We start from the raw sequence: 23487 nt of genomic DNA on the forward strand, positions 1-23487 counted from the left end.
GGTCACCATGGGTGTTTCTGGCAACTGCATGAGATCAGTCATATTTCAGCAGACCCTCTTCTTACTATGTGCCTTTGATGACAGCTGTCCTATTTAGGCTACTATTCATACTACCTCCTTTCATCACACATTTTGTCTTCACATTCTTGCCTATTTATAGGCAATAGCAGTGCTGTCAACACCCCAGGTACCAAATGTATGGGTTACAATCAAAAAAAATAAAATTTCATTTCATAGCAACTCAAAGTATTTATGCTCCATGTATATGGTCAGGAATCCCATCTGGCCAAGCACCGTGAGGTCCTTTGTGGCCAAGCACAGCCCTGGATGTATTTGAACTGTGTATATTTAAAGTGCACAGCTTGTTTGGTGTTGACATATTTTTATGCCTGTGAAACCATCACCAAAATTAAGAGATTTCCATCACCCTCAAAAGTTTCCTTGTGACTCTCTAATAATTCCTCTACCTCTACTGCCACCCCCAGGCAAACACTATTCGCTTCCATTTACATCTAAAATTTTAAATAAATAGAATAATATAGTATATATTCCTTTTTGCCTTGATTCTGGTATCCACTTTAATAATTTTGAGATCCATCCATGTTGTTGCATGGACCAATAGTGCTTTTTTATTGCTGAGTATGGATATGCATGTATGGATTTACAGTTTTCTAGATGTACCAGTGGAGCAAAGGTTGGGTAAGGAAGGACATGAAATGAAATGTCCGAATACAAAGCAGCAGGCAGGAGTGACTGAAGATACCAGAAAGAGAAGTAGTGAGTATAGAAGTGAGATATCCAAGAAGTGAGAGAGGCAAGGAGGGAGCTCAAGGATTAACTATGGGAAGGCGGAAGCCCTGAGAGAGGAGGATAAAAGCGAAAGAACACATACACCTTGTATGAAAACAGAATTGAGAAAGAGGCAGGCCAAACTGTCTCTGTCTTCACCACAGAATCACTTAGAGCAAGATATTAAGTGGCTAAAGAAAACATAATTCTTATCGACCAAGCCATAGGTTAATCTCGAAATACTTTTGCAAACATAGAAGTCCTGCACACCCAAGCAACTTCTGCAGGTAGGAAATTCCTTGGGAAAACTTGAAAATATAAATGCAAAACATCCTTTATAAGAGGTTTATCTCCAGTTTTGCTCCTAAGAGTGGCACCCCATCTGAGGCTCCTGCAGGAAGATCGCTGCCCTTCACCAGCTCTGCAGAGCTGGCCCATTCTTCCAGGGTGTGAGTCACTCAGAAACATGCATCAACCAGATGCAGCCATGAAAGAAGATGGCCACACACGAGAAACCATGTCCTGTTCTGCAAGACTCAAAGGGAAATAATGCTGAGGGCTGGCGGCCTGCATGAAAATAAGCAATTGAGAGGGGCTCCCTTTTACTGCTAGAGTGAAGCTGCTTTGTTGTGGAGGGTGGGATGGAGATTTACACAAGGATGTGAAAACGAACAATGACATAGAACATATATATATAAAGAATGTAGTGGGGGGATAGAAAAAGGAGAGCTTGAAGGGCAACCTCTCTGCTCATGGGAGAAGAAACGAGAGTTTGTTATTTCTGATTTACAATACAAAGTTCTTTTTCCTTTTTCCCTTTGCCTTCTTTACCTTTGTATTTTTCTCTCTATTTCTTCATCCTACCCAGACACAGTGGTAGAAACAGGAAACAAAGATAGGAGAGGCTTAGACAGTAGACATAACCCGCGGCTCCTGCAGCTGCTCTGCCTGTAGCAGCTCCCTACTCCCCTGCCCCACCCCAGTCTCCTCCCTGCCCATGGCCTACCTGGCCAGTCCCCACTCTTGCATCACATGTCATGGGCAGGAGCTGCTCCTCTGGGAGGCTCCGATACATCTCCCTGACCTCCAGTCATGACAGGGAAGTCCTCTTTGCTTTTTCATATAATTGCATCTATCCCAGCTCTTACCACCACATTTTAAATGTACCAGTTTACAAGTCTCTCCCCAACTGTGAGCTCCTTGGGAGCAAAGCCACCTTCTATGAGAAGTCAAGACTTTGCAAAAGTCTTTATTGCTAGCCTTTATTGCTATTTGACTTTGAATTTAACTTCGGTGCCAGGTAGGTAAAGAGGGCCTGGGATCGGTAGACGTACAAATGGTAGCAATTATTCTTACTTATTTCCACCAACACATGGCCTTATTTTATTTCTTGCTAATATGTGGCCATTTGCAATTGTAATTATCATTATAGTACTATTACTGACACATGACCATTTAAGGAGGTCGGACTCAGATGCTGGCCCAGATTTCAAGGTAAAGCTGCCATGATCTACCACTGAAAGTCAAAGAAGTGAATGAGTTCATGCCACCAAGTAGGACACAGAACAACAGAACTCATGGGCAAGGGTGGCTTCTAGAGCCGTGGAATCAGAAACAATATAAAGCACTTATGAAGCACAACAGCTATAGAGCTTTCCCACATTCATTACATCACTTCATCGTCAGTAACTACTGTGGGGTAGGTGATGTGACACCATTTACAAAGAGGAAACTTGCTCAGGGAGGAGATATGAGTTGCTAGAAGTCACACTGTCACTAAATGGTGGGTTAGGCTTAGAGGCCAGGCCTTTTACAGAGTGTTGAATGTTCCCTCAAAAGAGGAGTCTGATTTGGCTAGGCCACATAAAGCCCAAGAGAGAATACCACCAGCCAGAGGGAGGCAGGCAAAGGGGACTGAGAGGCTCACTCTGAAATTACCTCAGACCACAACTTGGGGTCACTTTGATTAGTGAATCAGAAGCATCAAGCATCAGAACTTTAAGAGAGCAGTCACCATTGTAGCAGTTTTCTACTGCTAGTTATTATTTTTAATTCCCATTTTATCCTTATCATAAATCTTTGACACAAGTATTGTCTCTACTTTCCATATGAGGAAGCCAAGGTTCAGGGGGATTAAATGGTTTGCCTGTTGTCAGAGGGGATCCACACCTCCAGTCACACCCACATCCCTTCCCCTGTGCTAAGCAGCTTCCCTACACTGCTTCCTTTCATGTGATTCCACGATTCTCCTCATTGCCAACTTGTCCTATAGCAATTTCCATTGCTTGGTTAACCTGTCTGTAGGATTTCAAGAGGCAAAGCCTGGCAGTGGCAAAGAGTACAGAGGCCTATGAGGTAAGAGCAAAGGTACCAGGAGTCAGAGAGGCCAACTGGGGGCCTGGACACCCTCCCCCTCAGAGAGCATTTGATAGCACACCCCTCTGAAGCTGAGAAGACAGACAAGAGAGTCAGGCCTAAAGAGTCAACAGAAGGACCAAATAAGCCACAGCACCAGTATCCAAGACAGCTCCAGGCCAGGAGACAAGGGTTCAAATCCAGGCTTGGCCACCAGCCAGCTGACCACCTCAGAAAAATCATTTCAGCATTCAGAGTCCTATGTGCCACCAAAAAAAGAGAAGCATATGACCTGTGGGTTCTTATCAAAGAGAGTGTGGAGGAGGTAAAAACAGGAAGAGTATAGCGCTTCTTTCAAAGCAATCCACAGACAGAAGGCAAGCACTATTGCCAATGCATTTGTGGTACCACACACTCTCACTCTGACTTCTAGAACCGCAGTTCATATTCATTTCCAAGAAGGCTCTTCTGGAATCTGTTTCATTAATGAAGCAAAGCAACCATGTGTAGGTTGTGAGGATGCCAATTTATGCCATTTGCTCATGAAGCCTTGCAAGCAAACACCACATATTCCCATCTGGGGCTCTCCCAAGAGCAGGGCTGGCCTGACTTCTCCAGCAAAATGCCAAGCAGCAGGCAACCCCACCAAAGCTCTGAGCCAACCAGCTTCACGGTTGGGAAATTCTTGACTACACAGCTTTCTTATTCAAAAGTTACCAATTTTTGCAATTATTCTCACTCTGAGAATTGTACAGTTAACATTAAGAAGAAAACTGCAAAGGCAAACAGGGCTGAGGTAAGGCAAATGTTGCTTCTGACAAACCCATAGTCACCTGATAGGACTCACAGGTAAAAAAGCAATTCTGCATCTGAGGGTCGGGGTGGAGATGAAACCCACATGTAAATTCATGACGTCAGGCCATAAATGACAGTCTCCCCAGATTTGACTGCAAGACCATAGGCAGCCAAAAGACATGCTTTATTTGGTCTGAAATTGTCTTCCCACTCCCAACCAGGGTCTTCATAACATTTTAATTAGTTGCCAATTCATTTCAACATTAAACATAGGTTTCCACTTTCTCTTAAAAATGAGAATCTGACAATCTTTGGTCCATCTTCCCACCCAGCAACTTGGTCCAGCAACTCAGAGAGCAGACCTTTCATTGGGGCACATACTCCAATTCCCACAGACATACAATTTCTCCTTTTCAAGACTGACATCTGTGGGCATTTGAGTTCATGACTCCTAATTTGGATGAGGCATTGTAGAACAAACACTCATTTTGCATTACTGCACACCAGTGGTCAGGAGTTTGCCTATAGGATGCTGACTTCCCCAAATTCCAAGAGCAGAGAGTGAGAGCCAAAATACCACGACTGAAACACTGGTGGCTACACAACAGCGGTGTTGACCTGGCTACTGTGAGGCACTCAGCCAACTGAGAGGTCTCTCCTGCAGAGACAGGGGTTCACACAGTTGGAAGACACCTTTGCTACCTTATATAACTCTGAAGGCTTAAAAATACAAAAACAAACCCAAAGCTACCTTATACCTTTTCTTCAGAGTTCTGATGAAATACCCATAAAGGGGTGTGATTTTTAAATCCCACCCAGAACTGATAAATGACACAACAGGTGTGAGTTCTCCAAGGTTAGGTCTAGTCTTGGGCAAAATCATGGAGTTCTTCACTCTCTCTGAACCCCACCTGGAGCGGGGCATTAGATTTTTTTTTTAAAGATCTATTTATTTACGCATACAAGAACTGGGTAGAGGCCAGAGGTGTGGGGGGTGAGAGAGACAGAGTGGGAAACAGAACAGGCAGACTGAATGAAGTACACTGCTAAGGGTAGCAGCAGGAGAGTCAGGAAATCTGCTGTGCCATGTGGGTAGCTCCTGGGTTGGGGATCAAACTCATGCTGCAGTGGCTGTGGATTGCTTTATAGTTGACCAGATGACAAGCTCAGGGTATAATTAATAGTGCTATTTGTTTCACCTAGCTCTCTTTGTCTTATCCCCTTGTGCCACCAGGGAGGCCGGGTGGGGGTGGGGAACATTAAATTTTATACCTTGATGTAGAATATCAGTTGTGAGCTTCTCCTCTTGGAGTATTTACACCATAGGATATGAGGTTGTTCCCAGTTAAAAAAAGTTCAGCTATCAAGAGAAAACAAGGAGGGCCTCTACAGGGTCTATGAGAAGATATTCATCCCATATCAAGTTAGCCCTGCTGGAAATTAATTTTTAATGCCTAAATAAATGAATACATCAACTAGTCTAGTGCTGAAAATTCCCACCAATAAACATGTCTTAAAGTGGAGGCATATTCACATCCCCTGTAAAATGCAAAGTTGTCATCTGGCTGACATCTTAATCACACTTAATGCTTTCATGTGTACGTATTATGTAGGATCTGGCTTCTGACAGAATGAATTCTGTCCAGATATTCAGGAATTAAGGAGAGCAAATTTGATGGAGGAAAGGGATGGAAAAGTCCAGGACCCCAGGCAACCAGGCAGATCAGAATGAGACAGCACAATCAGATGATGAGCTCAGGATATAATTAATAGTGCTATTTGTTTCACCTAGCTCTCCTGAAAAAGACTAAAAACCATAGGTAGGTACATTCCCACCCTGATATCCATTTTTCCTTCCTGTCACTGAAATATTAGAGAACAGCATCTGGCTTGCTGTGATAAATAATAAAGATCGTGGTGAGTTATTAAAGGAATGGCTTAAATCTCAGTTTAAAGGGGTCGGGAATTGTGACTTAAAGCTATCACTTTAATACCTATACTAAATGCAGTGTAACACCCCACTTCATTTTCATCTTGCCCATAAATATACACACACAAATGCAATACCTCATCCCAAAAAGATTAACTTTTTTTTTTTTTTGGCACCACCTGTTTATTATTTGAGGTCTGTGGAAATAACATGTCACTTAAATGTACAGAGTATATTACTTTCCTGTTTTTATTTAAATTTTATTTTTATATTCCCCATACAATTACAACCCCCTTATTTTGACCCCAGTTCCTCCTTTCCCCATCCCCCCACCCCCCATAGAGTGTCTCTGGCTCATAGTTGTTTGTTGCTGGAAGGGATCATGCTCAGCAAAATAACCAGAAAGAAAAAGGAAAATACCGGATGGTCTCACTCATAGCAGGAATCTAGAAAACTTAAATAAGGGACCAGGAAAAAGAATAACTATAAGAAAGAAAATACCAAGATTAACATTTTTTTTTTCTAAAAGTGAGATCAAAGATGTAATCATTTGGGCCTTATGTAAGATGGTGCACACAGTCAAGCTCAAATCAAATCACATTCTAAGAGAAGAGCCCACAGTTTTACATTAAAATCACTATGCAACTCATATAGTAAGAATCACTGCAATGTCAAGCATCTTATCTCCTGATAAGTAAATCAGCTGCTTTCTATGAAGACTGCCTGATAGGAGCCTGTAAGAATGTTTCTTTTCTAGGCATTCATAAAGGGCGGGGGTAGGGGGGAAGTAATCAGAATGCCAGTAATAAGTCTTACCCACAGAACAAAGCAGTCAAAGATACCCTTTAATGTGGAATTGCATCTTTCAGTTTCTGCATCCAAATGTCAGTTGTGCCAGAAGACCTAGTGCAAATAGATTTATGTACTGTATCAAGGGGCAAAGGGGAAAAAATAATTCTAATTATAACCGTGATTGAATGGATGCCTAACAGATGCAAGCAGCACAGATTGGATCACTGAGCTTTATAAAAATCACCCCAATTTTCTTACAGAAAAGTCATCTTGCTTTAAAAACAGTCAAAAGATCTAAGAAGAGGTTACACAGAACCGAGTACCACTCAACGATGTGGTCTTTTCATCGTGCCCAGTGCTTTTCTACCAAGTCATTCACATTCAGCAATGAGCTCTCTCTCCATCTGCCCAGCTTCCCCACTAAACCCAGGCTTCAGGTGGCACAGGAGGCTAGCATTGCCAGGAATGATTGTTAAGGAAGAAGAAGGACCTTACCACTTCTGGGAGCAGCCTCGTTGACAGGTCATGGATGGCTTTGACCACTATACATATGGATGACAGAAGAAATATCACCCCCAAGATGACACAGGCTCTGTAAAGAAACAAAACATTGAGAATCTTAACTGGGAGAACTTTACCCTGCTAATTATAGTACAACAATGATAATGGCACAGCCCAAGGCACTGGGACCCAATCATAACTTGCCATGCTCCCATAGTGACTGCCCATAGTCCCATGATTGATACTGAATCATCTCTAGCAGAATATACTCTGAGTTTTACCATCAAAGTCAACGTCATAGGAGAGAACTTTACCATACTATATAATCTCACAGCCTTCCATGAGTGCCGGCATGGAAGGGTCTTTAAAGCCACACAATTCATCCCCCAACCTAGCAACACAGCATGTCACTCCTCCTCTAGCTGGAGGGAATACATTTTAATAGGAAGAGTGGCAGCTCTGGCATGAGACATCACAAGCCCTACCTTTGTGCGTGGTCATACTTTGTGTGTGATCTTGGTCCAGTGATTGAACTTCTTAGTCTCTACCTATTTTTTTAAAGATTTATTTATTTTTGCATACAAGAACTGGGGTACAGGCCAAAGGTGTGTGTGGGGGTGGTGCTGAGAGAATTCACCAGAGACAGAGTGGGGAACAGAACAGGCAGATTGACTAAAATACACTGCTGAGAGGAGCAGCAGGCGAGCCAGGAGAGGTCTGCTGCACCATATGGGTATTTCCCTGGCCGGGGATCAAATCCATGCTGCAGTGGCTGTGGATAGCTTCATAGGTTGCGTCTTAATCCCTTGCGCCACCAGGGAGGCCTAGTCTCTACCTATTAAACTGTCAAAAGGAAATAATATTTCCTACCTGAAGATGAAATGAGGTAATACACAGAGTGGAAAAAGAAAAAGTAACTCATTAAGACTGACTTAAGCAAAGGAAAAGCCTGTCCTGGATCTCCCTTTCTAGTGATGTGATAAGATGCATTTAAATTTTGCCAGAGGTATAAAAAGAAGAGTGATTTGGTAGTAACAAAGATGGAGTGTCTGTGGCAAGATGGAATGATCCTAGAAGAAATGAGATAACCTCTTTATTTCTGACCGCAGAGCTAAGCGAACAAGAAGAGAACGTGGTGGGGGAATGTTCAGGCAGTGGTGGAGGGAGAGTATGAAAGCATACATTTGGAAAGGTTTGAGTTTTTACATCCCAAAGCATTTACAAAGATGTAAACCTACTTTGCCTTAATAAACATAATTTTGGGGAAAAAATATAAGAGGCAAGAAGGAAAAATGAAGTCAACCAAGACAACCAGCACAGAAGGAGACAGGAACAAGTTAAGGATGAGGCCAAGGGAGAAGCCACATAGTCAGGACAGCCAGCCAGGGGAGGAAGGTAGAGGCCAGCAAGAGTATCTTTGAGGATATGTAGGGATGTAGGAGATGCCTCTGGCAACCAGACACTACAACCTGCAGGATAAAGATGGAAAATGAGAGTTAACATAAGGAAATGGTGATAGTAACGCAAGGTTCAAAACAGCAAATGAAAAAATGCAGCAAAGAGGAGGAAAGTACAAATGACTATAATTAACTCTAGATTATTCCAGCCTCACCTGATATCTCCACTTCTTGGCAGTCTTCTCAGCCATCTTCCCCCGGCTACCACATAAAATCATTTATCATCATCAATGTTGAATTCTCTTCTTTGAACTAATAGCACTGCCCCAAATTAACCAGATTACACTGACCACCTAGTTAGAATCCTAACTGGCCTGGGGTATGTTCCCCGAACTTAGAAGTCAGATAACCAAGACCTCTTGGAGTCCACTCAATAGCTGTTTAACCCACATACTAATGGTCAGTGTTACTCTTTCAAAAACAGACAGAAACGATCAGTGCAGGTTTGATGAAACACAAAAGGATGCAGAGAAGTAGGAGAACCAATGAATGTGCTGGGCTCTTTGTAAGACTTGAGCATCGGGAAGTCCTGGCCCTATAAACCAAGTGGATGTTCCACCGTGGTCCCATACATCTCATAATGAGCCTGGGAGAAAATGAAAATACACTGAAGGGGAAGAAAAGATAATTAAGGCAGTAAGTACAGACTGATACTGCAGCAGGAGTGAAGAATGCGAACATGAAGCAGTGAGGCTGCGACTGGGGCTCATGGTCCTGGCAGGGCTCTCAGGGAAAGGAGGGGGGCCGTCGAGTGGGAGGCATCCAGGAGGGAGGTGCACCTACTCTGGGCTATACAGTAAGGAGACACTATCACAAGATCAGGGATATCCATGGCTTGGTGGATGGATGCTCTCAAGCGAGAGTCCCACCCGTGTCCACGGGACAATGGTTATGGGGCAGCCATGCCCAGCTCTAGAAGTAACCAATTCTAGCTGTGAGCAAGTGGACCCTTTTCCACAAAAGGAAAAGGGCTTTAAGTCAGTACCGGCCTCTAAGATAAGTTTTTGTGGTGTGGTTTGTTTTCCCTCCATTCAGAAAAACTGAGTGACTGGAAGACTCTTTGATTCATACTTTCAGGCAAATTTAACCCTGAGGGTACTCTGCTTGGGGAATTTCTAAACAAGCCCAGAGCCAGCTCCAGCTCAATCTTGCCAGAATTTCGGGGGTGGGGGGAGGGCGTGGAGGAATGTAGAACCTAGGCATCTGCTTTTGCTTAAAAGCAACCCAGGCAATTTCTATGTGCACTAGAATTGAAAGTCTCAGGTTCAGTCCAGGAGAAGTCCCGTCCTTAAGAGGATTTCAGGATTGGGAAAGAAGCACAAAACTCCCCTGGACAGAATGCAGGGGGAACCACCCATCCCAGCAGGTGAGGAAGCAATGGGGTTTAAGGGTCCCCAAGAGACCACACAGTGCCTGTGTCTACTGAGCAGCGTTCTCCCCAAGACCTAAATAGGTGTCAGACCTTCTGCCAGCAGTTTTCATAATATCCAGAAGAAGCCTCCCTCTCCAAACGCTTCTGGACAGAAAAGGAACAAATGTCTGAGCTTCTTCCTAGCAGGGAATAGTGATGTTACAAGAATCTTTCCCCAGAGCACTGCAGGCATGCCTCCATAATGCATGAACAAGCTGATCTGGATCCTCTGCACCTGAAGCATATTCTTTACTACTTGTGTCCAAGTATAAAGGATCAGTGATCTCCCACACAGCATCTGGCTTATATATCTTTAATATCTTTAATCAAAATTACATATAATTAAGGACAAGAACAATGTTTTTATATCTTGGCATCCACAGCAGCACATAGCAGGGGCCCCATATGCTCATGGAAAGTGGATGTAACAATTAGCTAAGTAAGTACTAACTGATTTGTAAGTTTCCACACTACCCCCTCCCCGGAGTTTAAGGGACATCAGCTATCTACCAGTGGGGATGGGAGAAGGAAAGAGAAGCCTAATACTTTAGCCAAATGGTGAAGGAATAGCCTACATTGTACATCTCTCAAATACAACGAAAATTTAAAGGAATTGATTTAATTTATTAAAGTTGAATGGTACAGAACTATAACCATGCTTTTTTTCCCCCAGTTATACCTATGAATATGCTCAAAAATGTTTTCAAAACCTATTTTCATCTTCTTCTAAATGTGCTTCAAGAAACCCAGTCACCCTTCCTTCAACACTGTCAGGACCCTCTGGTAGAGCTGCTCCCAGCCTAGAGTAGTTATTATTAGCAGAGGGTGTGATGCTATTTTTTTTAACACGTTATTAATAATATATTGTGTTTACACAGCAGCTCTCTCCTCGGGCACTCAGAGTTCCACACAGCAGCTCACAAATGCCCTGGGCGCCACTGACCAGACCAGGGCTTTTGATTTTCTACTATTTTATATATTAGGATGGAGAGAGGTATATTTCTTAAGCACAAGGAGTCAAAATGGGGGAGTCAAGGATTAGGAGCATTGCCTTAGGCCACTCAAGGAGTTTGAAGTTGGCCCAGAAATAAAACCTCGATTTCCTGACCCCCTCCCTAGTAATGCACACTCGGTCAATCATTTGAAGGCTCTTGACACTCATGTCACATCCTCACATCATCGCCACCTGGGGTTGCAGCAGTGTGCAGGATGTATAAAAGATTTGGGTCAGGAGCAAATACTGCAAAAAAAAAAAAAAAAAAAAAAAAAAAAAAAACAAAAAAAAACAGCTGCTTCTGAATCTGCAAGTGTGTGCTACTTGCAGGTTATGGGGGGTGGGGAAGGAGACAGAGGTGCAGCCACACCAGTACACCCTAGCTTTCACTGCAGAAGCTGGCCTGGCAAATAAAGAGGGCATTATGTCCATGGGCCGACAGCAGTGATGGGCCAGGTCACAGAATGAATACCCTTTCTCCCTTCTGCCAGAGGAAGAAAACCCTGAGTCAGAAAGAGGCAAATGAACACCACCCTCTTTGATGTACCCACCAATCAAGTCTGACTGAAATTGAATTTAAATTCCCAGAGGATCAGGGGTTGTCAAAAGTGTGGTCCATGGATCAGCAGCATCACTAACCTGGGAACTTGCTAGAACAGCAAATTCTGGAGCCCATTCCAGACCTGCTAAATAGGAACTCTATTTTGGTAAGTCTTTCAGGTGGTTCTAATGATCACTACCATTTGAGAACCACTATATTAGTCTTGCCAAAGAGACATTTAATATATGAAAGAAGATTGGCAAAATCCAAAGAACTAGTTAAAGCGACTGGCATCTGTTGTTGCTATTTTCTACTAAAGGGTGTAAACTGATCATTGTGCATGTTGTTATAAATCCATGAATAACATCGTAGGAAATATTAATTTTTGCCTCTGAAATTATAAAGGCAAAATAAATTGACAACTCTCACATCCAAAATGATGTCAGGTTGAAAGACTGGTCCCTTGTCAATTATAGGTTTAAAGGCCTGTGGTTCACATTAATAAAGCCTGACTCATCATACCAATTCTAAGTTATTTTCCAAAGAGAAGTTTTCTTCTAAACATCCCTCACTAAGCAAAGACCTACAACACAGTAGCCCTGGCAATCCATCAATTCAGTCCACAGCTGAAAGTGTACATGTTTGATTTTCGACTTTTACCTTAGTGTCCACGCACTTGTAATCTTAGGACATCATTCAAATGTGAAGTAATGAAAAATATCAACAACACACCATCAAGTGGTGAATACACACAGTACTAATGCTGTGTTGTTAAAGCTAAGTACTCTGGTCCTTAATGTGCTCTGCCATTTTAAATAAAGCCACAGACAAATTCAGTTTGAAGACAGGATAAAGGAAAGGAGAAAGTGAGCAATGAATGGCTTATGAGCCATTTCTTATTCTTTATCATGGCTACACCAAACAGTCACCATTGTGATCAAGAATCCCATCTGGGCCTCCACAGTGGCGCAGGTGGTTGAATGCAGCTCTGTGAAGCTGTCCGCAGCCTCTGCAGCGTGGGTTCGATTCCCGGCCAGCCAGGGAGATACACACATGGCAGACCTCTCCTGTCTCACTTGCTGCTCCCCTCAGCATTGTGTTTCAGTCAGTCTTCCTGTTCTGTTCCCCACTCTGTCTCTGGTGAATCCTCTCACCCTTCCACATATCTGGCCTGTACCCTGGTTCTTGCATGCATAAATAAATAAATATTTAAAAAAAAAAAAGAATCCCATCCTCACTCCATCACTCCCCACAGCCCAATCCCCCCTCTACCAGGGTTCCCTCCCCTCTTCTTTCTAATCTTATTCTTCTTACCTGCTCCCTTGACTCTCCTAGACTCTAGACCCTATCTCTTCTTCCTTCCTACTTTCCCATCTCTTTCCTCTACCTTCCCTCTCATCTACCTGCCACTTCAAGAACAGATTAAGGGCAGGGAGTGACCAGGATATGTCAGTCATCCCACAGTCCTCCAGACCAGTGCTCCATACCCTCTCTGGAGCAAGACCAACCATTACTCAACAAGTAACTACTTAGAACCTCTCTTGATCCCTCAAAGGCCCTTTGCCTACATTTGTAATAATACACAAACTGACTAGCAGTCACCCGAGTGAAATCTCATTTAGAAAGTCCTTTATTCCTGGCTTCAACTTTATGGACAAAACTCAACATGGGTTAAAGAATCAAATTCTAGGGCAGTGCCATCTAAGAGCATTTTTTGTGATCCTGGAAGTGTTCTATTCCACGCAGTGCACTATGGCAGCCACTAGCCACATGTGGCTATTGAGGATATCATGTATGGCTAGTCTATAAATAGAGCAATGAAATTTTAGATTTAATTGCTTTTAATTAATTAAAAGTAAACATCCATGTGTGATCAGTGACAACCATACCAGTCTTTGCCACTCTAACAGGTTAAAAACAGAGTCTCACCAAAGGGATGTTAGCCCAGAAGTGACTCCTGATGATCTAACCTTGGGAAGGAGCCTCATGCTTTTGGTGCTTTCTATCAATTAATGCAGCATTTCCCTTATCCCAGGAAACCACCCAACTCCTAGGTTTCCATGTCGTATCTCACTCTTGTTCTCATCTAATGTCAATCAATTCAGCCATAGCCATAGCTTCACCAGGGGTAATCACAATTTAGAAGAGGCTGGAAGTCAGTGTAGCTTGAGATTACTAAACTTGAAGAGGAATCTCCAGACAGTCAGAAATACTGAGTTTAGCCACAGAGGCATGTCCTGAGCCTGAGATCCCACAGCCACATCCCTCAGTCCCCAGGACTCACAGTGTTGTTTCCAGGGTATAGAGAGATCAAAGCAGAGGAACAGGGAATAGCTCATCTCAAGATTGCCACTTCCAATATACACTATGGGGGGATACACTCTGAGCGTCATGTCCCTAAGTGCCTTCAACCATCAACAAACACTGCTTGATGCCCATCACATCATATTGCAAGGAAGCAACAGTTAGCAAGAAAATGAACTGCTTGCTCTTGTGGAGCTTAGACGGGGACAGCCAGAAAAAAAGCCTGTGAACATGTAAGCACATTACGCAAAAATAAACATAGAATAAAGAAGGGGAATAATGGGAGAGTTATGCTATATTCAAAAGTTATACTTTTTTAAAAAAAAGATTTGTATTTATTTATGCATACAAGAACTGGGGTACAGGCCAGAGGTGTGGGTGGTGAGAGGATTCACCAGAGACAGAGTGGGGAACAGAACAGGCAGACTGAAATACACTGCTGAGGGTAGCAGCAGGCAAGACAGGAGAGGTCTGCTGCACCAGGTGGGTAGCTCCCTGGCAGGCCAGGGCTCGAACTTGTGCTGCAGAGGCTGCGGATGGCTTCACAGTGCTGTGCTTAACCCCTTGTGCCACCAGGGAGGCCCTCAAAAGTCATACATCTAAGACATTTGACCAAAAATCTAAATAATGGGACAGCAAGTTGTGCAGTCACCTGAGGAGGAGCACTCTAGCAGAGGTAAGATAGGGTAAAGAGGGCCTCCCCGGTGGCGCAGCGGTTGAGCGCTGGGTTGTGAAGCTGCCCACGGCCTCCGCGGCACTGGTTCGATCCCGGCTGCTCCCCAGCCACCAGAGGAGGGTCCCACATGGCGCGCAGACCTCTCCTGCCGCCCGCTGCTCCCCTCAGCAGTGTACTTCGGTCCTTCTGCCTGCTCTGCTCCCCGCTCTGGCTCTGGTGAATTCTCTCACCCTCCCGCGCTTCTGACTGTACCCAGTGCATGTATAAAGAAAACAAACAAACAAACAAATAAAAACATGCCTCTAAAAAAAAAAAAAAGATAGGGTAAAGGCCCCATATAGGAGGGAACCAAGCACATTTGGTGGAGAGTGGTGAAGTCAGCATGGCTGGAACACAGCAGCCATGTAGGGTGCCATACAAACTCCTACTAAAGATTTGAATTTTTACTCTGAATAGAATGGGAACCAAACAAACAAATGAACAGAGAAATTAATTTTATGTAAGTAGGATCACTATCTACTCTGTTGAGAATAGGCGGAAGAGGGACACCAGTAGAAGCAGGGAGATCAAATGAAGACAACTAAATGGTTCTGCAAAGACATGATGCTAGAACAGGACAGGAGAAATGGACATGGCGTGAGCTGGGTTAGACAAATTCCTGTGAGATTCAAGGCAGATTTGCTGATATTCACCAGTTTCAACCAAGTAACTTAAGAAGTGGACTAGTGGGTTTTAGGGAAATTTAAAAAGTTCTTTACCAGGAGAGTAAGAACAACTAGGAATCTAATTAAATAAACTGGCTATTTGAAATGAATCATTTATGCATCTTCAATGTCAGGTCAATTACTTGTGCATCAATTTCAATTTTTTCTTCAATATTTACCAAAATGTAACTTCTTGTCTATGAAAAGAATATATCCAGGCAGGTACACAAGAGGAATGTAACATCCTCTATAGAAAAACATGGTAAACAGAGGTTTGCTTTTACCAATATACTGTATCATTTTTTTGTTTTTTTTTTTAAACAATGTGCAGGTACTACCTATAGAAATAAACACTACATCATTTTTGAGATAAAAGGAAATATTTACTGAAGGTATACCAGATACCAAGAGACCTGTTGTGCATTAGATAAAATAATAAGGAATATCCTTTTCCTCAAAGAGTAGAGAAAGGAAGCATATAAACACAAGCATATAAACAAGCATATAAACACAAGCACCTCCCTGGAAAAACAATTGAGTTGACTTTGAAAGAACCAAGAGAAGTTAGCTTGGGAAGGAGGAACGAAGTAGTTGAGGGAAAGGGAAAATATGCCAAAGGCATATCAGATTATATTCATTCAGCACATTGTCACCACAAACCCAATTCATGCAGGCACCATTCTAGGGAGAAAGTCATGCAGACACATAGGGAAAGAACCTTCCAGACAAGGAAAGATCTAGACTCTGAGGCAGAAGCCTATTTGACTTGATTGAGAAAAATTAAGGCAGTCAATGGACTAACTTAAGCGAAGAGTGATAGAGGTTACATCAGTAGGTAAGGATCATGTAGGAATTTAAGCACTTCAAGTTATGGAAACAACCTAAATACCAAAGGGATTTGAAAAATGTGGTGTATATACACAATGGAATACTACTCAGCTATATAAAAAAAAGATAAAGCTAATAAAATAAGTCAGAATAAGCAAGACAAAAGCCAGATGGTTTCATTATTATGTGAAATACAGAGAAACAAACAAAGGGTAAAATCAAACAAGTAACAAACCCTAGAAAACTGTCTGTTGAATCAAGGGTACAAGAGGGGGTTAGAGGAAAACAGGAGGCAGGTGGGAGGCATAATGGACTACAGTGCAGGAATATGTATGCCTTGGTGGTAGGTGTTGTGTGAGAACCTGCATCTAAGGAGGTATGTTCCTGTGCCACTGAATCACATATAATGTTGTAAAACAACGTAACCTCCACTTCTAAAAAACAACTTAGGCATTTACAAAGATGGGAAGTCACTGGCTGAGAAGTATCAAGTTTTAACGGGATCACTATTGCTTGGCAAAGGCAAAATCAGGGAGGGCAGTTAGAAGGCTTTCACTACCCAGCCTGAGAGTAACAAATGATGGTGCCTTGGATCAGGACTACAGCAATGAAGGGGTGTATTCTCTTTGAATACATCTTTGGATGCATTCTCTTTTCAAGTTCCTGTCTGTTTGGGGATATATTCTGAAGATGCTATTGATGAGTTTTCTAATGAAGAGTCAAGAATGATTGAAGATTTTTAGCCTGAGAAAATTAAAGGATGGAGTTGCTATTTCCTGAGGTGGGGAGAAAAGCAGAAGCCCGGCTTGTGGGAGCGGGGGAAGACCAGAAGTTCAGTCTTGGGCACACTAAGTTGGGATGTCTGCTAAGCATCCAAGTGGAAGTACTGAGAAGCCAACTGAAGATAGTTTCATTTTAGCAAAAAGTTCAAGGGGGACATAAATTGGGATTCATTATCTCCCAGCTTGTATTTAATGCTTTGACCATGGATGAGATCACTATTCAAGAAAGCACAAGCATCTTAGTAAGTCTGGAATGCAGGTTTCATGAGGGTAAACTGGGGAGACAGAGTGGCAAAGACCAACCCTGAAGAGCCTCACATGCTAAACTGAGTTGTATAAACTTATAAAAAATTCTTTGCAACCCCCCAGCAGCTTTGAAAATGATGGATTAAGATGGCTGGATTTGTCTATCAGTATCTGACTCAGCCATTATTCATTGTGAACATTTTCTGGGCCTGACCCACATCTACTCCCCCTTTCCTTGCTAATGGGCCTCAATTCTCCTTTCTGGCCCTACTGTCCTTGAGGAGATGATAGGTAGTCATTGCATTCTTCCTTAAACACCTATACCAAGTTTAGGCCGATCACATACTCTTTCCCTGGACTTAGAATCCAAGATAAATGATGAGGACTGAGAGCAGAAATGATTCAGAGGAATGGCTGGAAGGCCAAGTTCAGCTGGGACTGTGAACCAGAGTGGCTAAGCAATGTCCCTCAGGGTAATCAGGCTCCCACAGGGTGACTCATTTACTCTAGAACAAGCATTTTATGAGAATCAAACAAATACTGCTAGTCCTTGAAAGACATACAGTATCCTTCCAGAGCATTCTATTGATAATACATGAGTCACAGGCTGCTGAGATGAAAGAACAAGTATAAAAGTACGATAGGGGGTTGTTACTAGACTTTTGGTTGGGGGGGGGTGGGTGAATGGTGACAAGGCAGAAGAGTGCATGGGAGGGAAGACCTTGCTGGGACTATCTTCCAAGAAAACCACCAACCACAGTGATAAGCCCAGGACTGCATGTGCCTTGTACACGTAGCACATCCTTTCCTTCTGGATACTCCTTCACACTAGGGTCAATATATTCCAGGCTCAGAACCAGGCAGTGGACAAGAGGAGGGATGGATATCAGAGAAAATGAGGAGGCACACTCCCTATAGGCCTATGGTATTCTGTTGTCATTGTTCACAACAGTTTGACCCCAACTACACATTCCTGCCCTTGCCATATACTTTCCTGCACCTTTGTGTACCAAAAATGAACCTCCACCCAATCTCAGGCTCAGCCAGGCAACTTGCTCTGGCCAGGAGATTGTGAATGGAGATGACATTCACTGCATCCACTGCCCCAGAACAAAAGTTCTCTGTGGGTAGCTTGGCCTGAATTCTGTCCTGTCTGCAAGAAGAGCAAACCTCAGAGAGGAACTCTTCCTAAAGGACCTGAAATCAGAACTCACATGGAATGGGGCCACCACCAAACCTTGGCTTAAATGGAAAATGACAAAGAAAGTAAAATTTGTGGTACAAGTCATTGCGATTTGGGGTTGTTACTAGAGCAAACCTGACAGACACAAAGTTCTTGAAAAGGAAACTGTCTTAAGGCAGTGGCAGCAAAAGAATCTCAAAAAGACAGCCCTGAAACTAGAGCAGGGAGGGGCCTGTTTGCAGATCACCTTGGAACACTGATGACAGCTTTATTAGAGCAGAGAGGAACCATCTCTCAAGTTTTAGTCTCTCCTACAAAGCAGGCGCTCTTGATGCCACAGAAATGCACAGAAAATTACTTCTTGAATCATTTTTTTGAATCAAAACCATAAAAAAAAACGGAAGCCTCCTTATGATCTCTGGAACTCACCTCCCACCTCTGTGTTGCAGACATCTGCCACCAATTCTACCGCTCCACCCTGTGGGAAATGAAAAGTTCTCCACCTTCAGGACACATGCTTATCAGCATGACTTGGTTAACTGAACCTTTTATTTCTTTTCATCTCTGCAAAAATACTCTATCATTTCCTTGGTAACCTATTCTCCAGTGTTTCCAACCTACTTGATTATAGTGTTTAAAGTAATTGGCTTAAATTGTTCATTCAATTTGATCCACTCTGGGACTTTATCCCTAAAGAAAAAATATTTTGTAGAAGAATGTTCGCAGCAGCATTTATATTTAAAAGTGGGTACGGTAAAAGTGCAGCAAAAGGAGCATTTGAGTAACTGTGACCCATCAATCCTGTAGACTGTTAAGCACCACTTAAAAGTGCTTTTATCAAAAACAGGTGTCCACAAAATAAAATAGCAAATGAAAAAACAGGACATAAAATTGTATGTATACAATTTGGAAATATGTAAAAATAGCTAACACCAAGAGAAAAATTTTGACAAGAAATACACTAAAATTTAACCATAGTGAGGAATGGACTTTTGTCCTGTCTTTCTGCGTGTTGTACTCTTTCAATGGAAAGAAAATTTCTATAAATGCATTCTCCAGTTACATCACTTCTAACATTTTCTTTTATTGTATCATCTTAACACATCAATGCTCATCCCCAACAAGTCTTGAACATGATGGTACAAGTTGATCAAGTTGAATCTGAGCATCTACTGTCTGTCTTGCCTGGTGAGGCTATGTGGGCCGTGCTCACTGGTAGGTGACAGCACTGTGGCTAGGCTAATATGGCCAGCTTCCTCACACAACTGTTCACATCTCCTCTTCCAAGACTCAGTTTACTTATAAGTAAAACGAGAATGTTAAAAATAGCACTTCCCTCCCCACATCGTTATGAACATAAATAAGATGAATAAAAGGTTGTATGTCATGATATTAGATGTATGTAAATACTAAAGGTAATATTCCTGATTTAAACCTATGAAACTTCCTCCCACCTTTGGGACTTTTGGTAAAATTCATCATTCAGCATGGCCTATCTGAAGCAGAGTCTTAGGGCAAAGTTCTAGTGGTAGGAATTCCCAGGAGCAAACATTACTTGGCATGTATTTAAGAGTCTGGGACTCAGAGAGAACAACAAGGGACTATGCAGCAAGGCTCCTGCCTGACAATTTAGAAAGGCTGAGATAGGGGGTTTGGGGTGGGGTTGAGGGGAGGGAGCCAGAGAAGGAGATAGAGACAGAGAGAGAGAAAGACCTCCAAAAAGCCCATGACTTGTCCAGGTTATAAAGCTAATTAACAGCTGAGCCTTAAAACAAGGTGAAGCTTTCTTTACCTGGGTGTCCTGTCGATTTAAACACATACACACATATTTTGCACAAAGTTTTATGTACAAAATTCTCTAACATAAACAGCAATATTGCCAGAGTTGCTAAGAAGTTGCTGCAGGCTCAGGAGTCCTGGGTTCTAGATCACTATTTGTCATTAACTAGGAGAAGAACAGGAAAATAATAAAACCTCTCTAGACTTCAGTTACAGCAACTGTGACTTAATCACCAAGATTTAGGCACTCTAGATTCTAGTCTCTATGTAGTAAAGGGAATTCTCACTCATTACAATTGGCATTTTAAAACCACAGGTTTGAGGCATAGATCTATTTGCATAACCAAAACTAGTAACTGGATAGCAGGTATTACTTATCTCCTGGCAAGTTAGGTGACAAAAATATGAGTTTCCCATAGAGCAATGTGCAAATTATAGGCTACCTTTAAGATATTACTATAGAACTGTCAGACAGCAAAAAAGATTCACCATGTTTTTGGCTGGATCTTATTTCTGTAACATCTCTATGACCTACACAATCTACTATTTTGAAGGTCTGACATTTCCCAGAATGAGAGGAAAAAATAGATAATACAGAAAGAAAGAATTTTAAAAGAAAATGTCATTATCCAATGGGTTGGGCAACTGGTTTTCTAAACAGAATAATGATTTTGAATTATTTGAAGAATGTTAAAATAATCTAATCTTTCTCTATTATAATTTTGGAAAAGCACATTCATGATTACACCTAGAGCCTTCAAATGGAGGAAATAATTGTTAAAAATTCTGAAAATTTAAGTTACATTAATATCACTTATTAGATTCACATTTCATAAGGCTTCTGTGAAAAAAAAAAGGGGGCTATAAGTACACTATTGATCTGATCCCTAAGTTAGTTACATAAGCTAAAAACATCACCAACCACACCATCCCAAGAAATAAGTGCTACTGTGCACACATCCATTATCATCCTCTCCGTCTTTGTAGTGGAGACTATAAGGAAGCTCAACTTAACTGGCTATAGCACTAAATAAATATAGCACTAAAATATACACAGGTGGAGTGTATTTTAACAATAGTTACCTGAAAGACTGCAGGGGCTTAGCAGATGTGGAGGATGCCTTTGGAGCCACACCACACGCCAGCCAGCTGAGATGGCAGTTGCTGTCCTAGTGCTTGCTTCTAGCTCCCAACAGAGGCATCCCAGTTCAGTGCCTATCAGGATGGATGGTACATCCTTTTCAGAGACCAGGGCTCAATGAAGTCCCTGCTGGGAAACTGGCCACAATATCCCACTTTTATTGGCCTTTCCTCCCTTCTGACAAACTCTACCACCCCCACCCCTATTCCCTGGGATCACACCTGCACTCAGGTCCCTGCCTGGGGACAGGGGGAGTTCAAGGAAGAACTCTGAGGAGTCTATCATATCAACATACATGTGGTCAAAACAGAAAAACTACAATGGCTCAGAGCTAACATAGACTAAGTCAGACTGAAAACAACCAAATATAGATCCAAGATATGGACTCAACAATCTCCTGGTTTTGCGGATTAGATCTGTCCAAGTCCCCATAATTAAGCCATCATCCCAGATTCAAATGTGCAACCAAAGCAATAGTCTTGGGCACACTTGTCATCACAGTCTATAATTCCCCCATTACTGGCTGGATCTTATTTAATCTCTGAATTCCAGTGATTTTCCCCCTCCTTTGGGAACAGTCTTGATATCTCGTATGACTCCCTGAAAAGAGACCTAAGACAATACAGAGGTTTGTAAATGGCTCAAATCATCACCAAGAACAAAGATGCACCTGGGTGTGTTCTAGAAGACACAGATGAGTTTGAAGCAAAAAAATGAGTTCCCTGTGGTCATTTGGGTAAAGGTTGGCCAGAGGCCTATGACCGGCACTGTCTAGAAAGGAGGGGAGGGCCTGCATGCACAGTCACCTGAATAAGCTCAATTAGAAGAGCAGGAGAGGAGAGCCAAGCTCTTAAAAATACACAAATGTCTGCAGAGTAAGTGAATGGCTATGGGGAGGGAGGAAGGTGTGAAAAACTACATACCAAACAGCAGCCAGGGTCATTGTTGGGGACGCAAAGTGGAGGTGATTCATATGACCAATCCTATCCCCAACATACTCATTCAGAAACCAACTCTTACGCCAATATAAGTGAGGGGGTAATAAAGGAAGAAAACCTTGTTCTAACTTAACTGTGCAAACTACCACCTTCGAGAAGAGGGAGGGAGAGACCATTTCAGTAAGACAACTTGTCACTCTGGATTTGGTGTATTCACACATTCCTTCAAGCAGCAAACCAAATAATGTACTAAAAATTACTGATTTGACATTTCATCTATTAAGGCTGAGGACACCTTATCCTACACAACTTTTGTGAAATTCATCATAACACCCTGATTATTGGCAGCAACAGAGAAAGCACTGGCTGAGCCCTCATTCTTAGGAGGAAACAAGGCATAGAAGCAGTGCTGGGGAGGCCAGTGCCTCCCTTACCAGCAGTGAGTGACCTCAGCAGTCACTTAATTTTCTCTCTGCCATGGCTTTGTCCTCTCAAACAGGGGTGAGGGTTGAAAGCTAATGCATAGTCACAGCTTATTAGCACAGTATCCAGCACAAGATTTTTTTCAAAGTGAGGTATTTGGAGATGTGCAAAATGTCACTGATTCAAACATAAATGCCTCTCATTTTCTTGGACCACACTCTCATCATCTGCCATAACTCATCTGTTCAAGTTCAAAATGCCTCCTTGTCTACAATCCCACTTGCCATTACTAACCCAGCAAGAGCAGAAAATAAATTCACCTTTAGAATGAGATTATAACACACAAGTCCACCCAGAGCCACTAGCAAGGGGACCATGACAGGTAAATCACTTGGTCCCAAAGCAGCACTCATCAGAAACATTTGGGGGCTCGTGGCCTCCACCTTAAACTTTCTGATGCTGTAGTCTGTGGCAGGGCCCAAGCAGGTGTTGTTTTTATTTTTGCAAAGCTCTCTGGAGGTTTTACAAAGCAAGATGCTTGGGCATCTTTGTTGTAAATCACAGGCATGACTCTCAGTGAATGGTTCTCAACATGAGTGATTTTGTCCCCAGCGGGTAAGCGTACATTTCACAATGGCTGGAGACTTTTTCTATTATCACAACTTGGGAGATAGAGGTGCTGCTAGCATCTATGTGGGTCAAGAGCAAGGATGCTGATAAATGTCCCATGATGCACAGGACAGTCCCCCACAACAAATTAACTGATCAGAAATATCAACCATGCCAAAATTGATATTTCATGGTTGGTGCCCAGGGAATCAATATCAGGTTCCCTGGTTCATCAGATTGGGCCAATCCAGTGAGACAAGAGGACCAAACTGAGTTAACCAAGTTGGACTGATGAAGTCCAACTTCATC

The 23487-nt window shown here is 42.5% G+C and overlaps 1 protein-coding gene across 1 annotated transcript in view; it reads right to left on the reverse strand.

Annotated features, from left to right (window-relative positions):
- TMEM163 (transmembrane protein 163) overlaps positions 1–23487 on the reverse strand; it is a gene marked incomplete at both ends in the record, with an annotated part of 232271 nt that overhangs the window by 40767 nt on the left and 168017 nt on the right. Inside the window, one exon of the mRNA XM_084255855.1 lies at positions 7157–7253. Within this exon, the coding sequence (XP_084111981.1) occupies positions 7157–7253 (97 nt within the window). The remainder of the gene's footprint in view (positions 1–7156; positions 7254–23487) is intronic.

This window comes from Talpa europaea, assembly GCF_964194135.1.
Source record: "Talpa europaea genome assembly, chromosome: 1".
Taxonomy (NCBI): domain Eukaryota; kingdom Metazoa; phylum Chordata; class Mammalia; order Eulipotyphla; family Talpidae; genus Talpa; species Talpa europaea.